The 6,496-nt window shown below is 72.5% G+C and overlaps 1 protein-coding gene across 1 annotated transcript in view; it reads right to left on the bottom strand.

Annotated features, from left to right (window-relative positions):
- H696_03555 (hypothetical protein) overlaps positions 1-4,005 on the bottom strand; it is a gene marked incomplete at both ends in the record, with an annotated part of 9,610 nt that extends 5,605 nt beyond the window's left edge. Inside the window, 7 exons of the mRNA XM_009497424.1 lie at positions 35-491; positions 932-1,530; positions 1,822-2,198; positions 2,425-2,527; positions 2,684-2,874; positions 3,103-3,266; positions 3,366-4,005. Of these exons, the coding sequence (XP_009495699.1) occupies positions 35-491; positions 932-1,530; positions 1,822-2,198; positions 2,425-2,527; positions 2,684-2,874; positions 3,103-3,266; positions 3,366-4,005 (2,531 nt within the window). The remainder of the gene's footprint in view (positions 1-34; positions 492-931; positions 1,531-1,821; positions 2,199-2,424; positions 2,528-2,683; positions 2,875-3,102; positions 3,267-3,365) is intronic.
- Between the last annotated feature and the right edge of the window lie 2,491 nt (positions 4,006-6,496).

Raw genomic sequence — 6,496 nt, 5'->3', positions numbered from 1 at the left:
CCCCCCCCCCCCCCCCCCCGGAGGAGGCACGCACAGCTGGCGCGAGCTTTCAATCGAATGCCGGTCCGGGTGGCCGGAGTCCATCAGGCGATACCGCCGCCAGAGGGCCGAGTGGCCGCGCGAGGGGCCGGCCCCCGGGGTGCCGGGCGTGCCCGGGGTCGGGGCCGAATGCACCAGGTAGGCCAGCTCCGACAGGTCGCCGGTGCGGACGCGCACCTCCGCCTCGAGGATCAGCCGGCAGGTGACGGCCGACAGCTTGCGCAGCGAGCCATCCCGCCGCCGGCACTCGCGGATCAGCCCCCGCAGCAGGGCCGTGTGGATGACATGCCCCACGCTGTCGATGTAAATCCCCCCGGAGGGCGAGGACTCCAGCTCGAAGTCGTCCAGCTGCGGGCCCAGGGCCAGCAGCGTTTGGAAGGACACGTGTGGCTTGTTCTTCGGCCCGGAAGACTCGATCATGGAGGCCACCTGCATGTCGGTGGAGTAGAGGTCTGGTCATTGTTTTTTTTTTTTTTCCCCGGGCGAGCGCACCGGCCGGCCAGGCCGAGCGAATGGGCGACCGGGTGCAGGGGCGGCAGCGCAGGCGGGTCAATCAGCCAGGCCCGGGCCGGGGAAGCGAAGATGCCGGAAGGGGACCAAAGGGGGCCGGATGGCCGGGGCAGCGGCGGGCTCGGCCGCCGGCAGGACACGCCCAGCCGAGAAGCCCCACCAGGACACGCGCTGCCGGTGACCCATGGCCGCCGGTCGAACGGCCGAGCAGCCGAGCAGCCGAGCAGCCGAGCAGCCGAGCAGCGCAGGCAGCATGCCCGGGGCCGGTGGTAGGCGCGCATGCGGGGCCGACCGAGAGGCAGGTGGCCGGACAAAAAAAGCCCCCCCCCCCCCCCCCCCCCCCCTCTGCCCACTTGCCGGCCGGCCTCACTGCGGGACATACCGTAGCGCATGTTCTTCAGGCCGAGCAGGCCCCCGGCCACGGTGCCGGTGTGGACGCCGACGCGCAGACGCAGCGGCCGCCAGGCATAGTGAAAGCGGTCGCAGTCGGCCAGCGGGTCGGCCGCGGGCCAGGGCCCGCCCCCGGGGACGCGGCCCATGCCACCGCACTTGGTGCAGTTGCCGGTGCCGTTGGCGGCGGTGGCGGCCATGGCGGCGGCCATGGCCGCCGCGCAGTCCGGATCCGTCTCCACCACCGCGCCGACGGTGAATTCGCTCATGGCATCGCACATGGCCAGGCTCAGCAGGCAAATGCGCAGGGCGTGGAGCTTCTCCTGGCGCGGGGCCCCGCTGCAGGCCACATAGCTGTCGCCCATGGTCTTGATCTTTTCCACATCGTACGCGTGGGCCAAGCTGTCGAAGCACAGGAACAGGGCATTCAGCGTCAGGACCAGCTCCTCGGCGCTGATGGACGAGCTGAAGCGCGTGAAGCCGGCCACATCGGCCAGGAGGATGGTCACATTGGTGTGGATTTGCGCCGGCTGCACGGCCCTGGCGAATTGGTCATTCTGCGTGCGCCGGTCCCGGAGCAGCCGGATGGCGCTGAGGTGGTTTGCGCGAAGCCCGGCCGCGCGGGCAATGTGTCATGGGGTTAGTCACGGCCAGCCGGCCGCCGCCTGGGCAGGGACGCCCCCCGCCCGACCGGGCACCTGTCCTGTGGCCGGCATGGCAAGGCCCCCCCCCCCCCCCCGGGCGACACCAGCCGACAGCAGGGCTCCCGGCGAAGCAAGCAGAGAGCCGGGCCCCCGGGGGAAGGCCCACCCACATGCCGTGCTGCCCCCCCCCCCCTCGCCGGCCCTGCGCCTGGGGGGTGAGCGCCAGCAAAGGGCGCACCTTTGCGGCATGATCGACCGAAGCAGCACATTGGAAGCCCGGTGGGCATTGCGCATCACCAGGTGGCTCTGGTACAGGACGCCGGTCTTCAGGAAGAAGGCCCGCGACTCGAACTCCCGCTCGAAGGTGATGGTGATGGAGGCGATGAAGGTCCCCAGGTAAAAGAGCGTGGTGGCCAGGATGAAGCGCCACTCGAAGCGGTCGCGCACGCCGCGATAATTGATGGCATACACCACAATGCGGATGATATGGTCGATGGTGGCCACGGCCAGGATGAGGATGGTGCTGGACCCGAGGCGCATCCAGGACAGCGGCACCACCAGCAGCATGATCATCATCACTCGTTGGTTGATGATGACGAAGGTGAGGATCGAGTCCTGCGCCGGCGCGCGCCGACACACCGTCACACCGTCACACATACACACAGGCCCGGCGATGCGGCCAAGGCAGGCAGTACCAGGGGAGAAGGTTAGTGCCCGGCAGTGGGGTCCGGGTGGCGCGCCGGTGCCGCAGCGCGACGGCACAGTTGCCGGCTGTCCCCCGCGCGTGCGCCCCCCGCCCCCCTGTGGCCCCAGGGGCCGCGCAGCGGCGCCCAGCACGCACATTGCTGATGAACACCTCGCAGCTGAACAGGACCGATAGCATGGCCAGGGTTGACAGGAGCAGCGTATGCAGCAGGAAGACCGGGGTCTGGCCGATGTCCGGTCTGCCTCGAGGGGGATGATGGCCGTGGCCGAGGGGGCCCCGAGGGCCGACATCGGGGCACAGGTGGCGAGGTAAGTCCGGAGCCATGGCGCCAGGCACATGTCGCAGGCCCCGGCCCAGGCGAGGGCCCCGCTCCCGGGCGCCGGCCCGCACGCACCTCAAGATGATCACCGAGACAATGAACACATAGATCAAAGTCATGACGGAGAAGAGGATGCCCGCCAGGGTGGGAAAGCACTGGGCCCCGACGGCGTATCGCTCGCAGTCGGAAAAGACAAAATACACGATGGTCTGCAGGACGGACGCCATGAGCCCACACAGAGCCAGCGTTTTGAGCGACGACTTGTCCTGCGGTCGGCGCGGCGCCGCACACCATGCCACGCCGGTCGGGCAGCCGGTCAGTCACAGTCGGCCGAGGCCCTCGCCCGGGACCCCGACACCAATGTGGCCCCCCCCCCCCCCCCCCCCCCCCCCCCCCCCCCCCCCCCCCCCCCCCCCCCCCCCCCCCCCCCCCCCCCCGCCTCCCTGTCGGCCCCTGGAGATGGACCCCACCGCGGGCCGGCCCCGCGTACGCACATGCACCAGGAAGAACTCGCGGAAGGAGTTCTCCAAGTCACGGTTCTTGAACTTCAAGAAGGTCCCGCAGTCCAGGGTCTGCTCATTTTCCGGCAGCGAAAACAGCTCGCGGAAGGGCTGCCGCCGCTTGAGACCTATCCACAGCAGCAGACGCGACTTCAGGTCTGGCGCCGCCGCGGGCCCCGTCGCGGAGGGAGGGTCAGGCAGCAGATGGGCAAGGGGGTCTTGTGCGGTGCGGGCGTGGGGTTCGGCGGACAGCGCACCGGCATCCCGACGGGGGCCGGGCCGCCCGTTGCCGGCAGCCCCATCCAGTTGTGTCACCTTATGCAGCGATGGCGGTGGTGGCGGTGGTGGCGGCGGCGGTGGCGGCGACGCTGGTGGGGGAGGCGGCGGCGGCGGCGGCGGCGGCGGCGGTGCTGCTGCTGCTGCTGCTGCTGCTGCTGGCATGCCAGTCCCCTCGAAGGCGCCCGCGCTCGGGGACATGGCCCGAGGCGCGGGCCGCGCCACGTCGGCCGCTCGGCGGACCGGCACCGTCACAGAGTCGGCGGCCAGGTGGCTGTCCAGCGGCGTCGGCATCAGGGCCCCGGCCTTCAGGCACCGGCCAGCACGGAAGATGTCGCTCACGGATGCCGCCACGGCGGGCTGATAGTCCACCAGGGGTTCCGGCAAGGCCGGGACCATGACCGGGGGCCGGCCATGTGCCCCGGGCCCGGCCGGGGCCGGTGGCAGCCCCGGGCCTGCCCGATCCGTCGACGCGCTCAGCAGCCGGCCGGGCTCGATGCGGAACATCCGCTCGACCGAGTGGTCCAGGCACTCCACCGGCGGTGGTTCGTCCACCCAGGATCGCGCACCGCCAACATGGCGCCGGGACGCCGGGTCATGTCCCTCGCTTGGGTCGGTCATGCGCACGCGCGCGTGCTTGTCCCCGACGGCCGCTCGGGGCTCCTACTGCTGCCCCGCCTCTCTCACGCTCTCTCACGCTCTCTCGCGCACCCGCGGCCCTCGGGACACGATGCCGGGATGCACAGGCGACAGGGCGAGAGGGGAATGCAGGCGCAGGGAGGAAGCGGGGGGCGGCGGCGGGGGGGGGGGGAGGCGGGGGCGAATATGCTGGCGAATGGGCGCGTGTGCAGATGTGGGACAGGCACTGAGCAAGGGAAAGAGCGAAGGAGGGGGGGAGTGGGCGAGAGTTGCCGCAACCGCCAGAGCGAGGCTGACTCGCCAGGGGGGCCGAAAAAATCACCCCCAAAACGCCAGCATCCCCGCACCGGAGGAGGGGGCCAGGCCTTCGCCGGAGGTCCCCCCCTCCCCCCCGCCGCCCTTACATGCGTGGCCGCATGCACATTCACGCACACGAGTGCGCCCCAGCCTCCCCCACAATTTGGAATGGCGGGGGGCGCGATGCCGGCCCCCCCGCCCCCATGCGCCCACGCCTTTCCCCTCATACACGCCCCCGTATCCGGGCCCGGGGCGCGGGGCGGGGGGGCAGCATGCGCATGCCCAGGAGCCCCCGGGGGCCAGTTGCCTGAGGCGCGGGGGGGGTCTGCCAGGGCGCACACGCACCCAGCTGGATTTGGGGATTGTGGGCTGGGCAGCTGGCCAGGCAGACACACACGCACACCGCAGGCCGGTCCATCAACCTGGCGACCTCCCCCCCCCCCTCCCCCCCGGCCCGCGGGGCCCGGGCGGCTAGGAAGCGCCAGGTAGCGGCCCCAATCGCCCGTGCCCGTGTGGCGCGCGCGGGGTGAGCGTCGTGCTGAATTCGGGCGAGTTACATCATACGCCCTGTCGCGTGATCTGGGTCCGCGGCGCGCGTGCCGCGATAGGGGACGGATCACGGCGCGCAGCGTGATCCGGCTCTGTGTCACGCCCGGCCGCGGGGTATCAAATCGCCCGGCCGCCGCCCGGCGTGCGGACGCCACAATTTCGTGATGGAGCTGCCGGCGGTGGGCGCTCCCGGACGGGGCCCGGGGCGGGGCGCCCCCGCTCCCCCTCCCCTTCCCCGCCGTCCCCTCGCGCACGCGCGCCCTCGCACAGGGCTATCATACTGACCCGCGCGCCGGGGTGGCGTATGGCCGCGGACAATCGCCGCTCGGCCGGGCCGCGCCCCGGGCCGAAGCACCCGGCAAGGGCGCCCTCCGTCGCCGCCTGCCCTGGGCTATCCGCTCAATCGCCGGCATTAACTAGATCTGCCGAATGGCATATCTGATTAGGTAGCAGCATCCTGGCCGCTGTCCGCCGGTCGGACGCCCGCGCGCTTCCCGGCCCGACGGACGCGCCCCCCGTGCGAGTCGGTTAAGCCGGGACTGGCCCCGCCATTGTGGGCTTCGCGCAAGGGGGTGCTGCCCCGGATCTGGCCTGGGGCCGGGGGGCGCCCCCCCCCCCCCCCCCCCCCCCCCCGCCCCCGCGCCTGGGCCTTTTGTTTTTTTTTTTTTTCCTCCCCCCCCCCCCCGTGCCCGCTGCGCCTCGCTCGATCGGAGGCCCCCGAGGCCAGTGCGTTTGTATGCGGGGAGGGGGGGGGGGTCCATGCGGCCCCCGCGTCGCCCTTGCCCGCCTCCGGCCCCGCCCCCCGGCGTCTTCCCGCCTACCCGCGGCAGGTGAAGGGCGATTAGATAGGATCGATATTCCTCGGGCCTTCGCCCGGCCGGCCCTTCGGGGCACCGTGCGCCCGCGCGCCCCCCTCCCGGGCCTGACCTCTCTTTTGGGACGGGAGAGGGGGGGGGGCGCGCGCGCGCGGAGGGGAGGCGCTTGACCTGCCTGTCGGAGGTGGGAGCCGATCCCGCCAGCAACGCCAGCCCCAGCGAGGCGAGCCGAAGCCCCGGGGACACATTCACACCCCGGGGCCTGGCGGCTTCCTTGGTAGGCGCGGGGGGCGGGCGAGGGGGCCGCCACCACCTCCGGCGGCAGCCCTCCTCGCCCCCTGTGCCTCCGGGCGGCGGCCGCTCCGAGGCGCCACGCCGCCCCAGGGGGCCGCCGCGCCACCGGGCGTGCCCACTCCCCGCCGCCAGTGTTTACATTTCCCCACGACGAGGGCGGGCGGCCATGCAAACGAACCGACCTCGGCCGTTGGCCCTCGCCCAGCGCGCCGTCCGGCCCGGCAGCCGGCGGCCCCCCGCCCCGGCTGCCCCCTGCCTTTACCCCGGGCGGGGGCGCCGGGCGCGAGGGGGGGCCGCCGCCAGAACCCGTCCTCTCCCAGACGGGGGGGAGGGGAGGGGGTCGTGGTGCATGCCCACCGCCGGACAGCATGCAGGCCGGCCAGGTATGTCCACGCCCCCCCCGCCCCCTCCCCACTCGGCCCTCGGAGAGGCTTGCCCTCCGGGACCCCCGCCCCGGGGGTATATAAGATGCGCCATTGCTGGCCATTCCTTGGGATTCTCTTCACCAGCAGTGAGCC

Source organism: Fonticula alba (genome assembly GCF_000388065.1).
Source record: "Fonticula alba strain ATCC 38817 unplaced genomic scaffold supercont2.5, whole genome shotgun sequence".
NCBI classification, from domain to species: domain Eukaryota; order Rotosphaerida; family Fonticulaceae; genus Fonticula; species Fonticula alba.
Note: the sequence above shows the minus strand (reverse complement) of the source record. Positions and strands in the feature narration are given on the sequence as shown.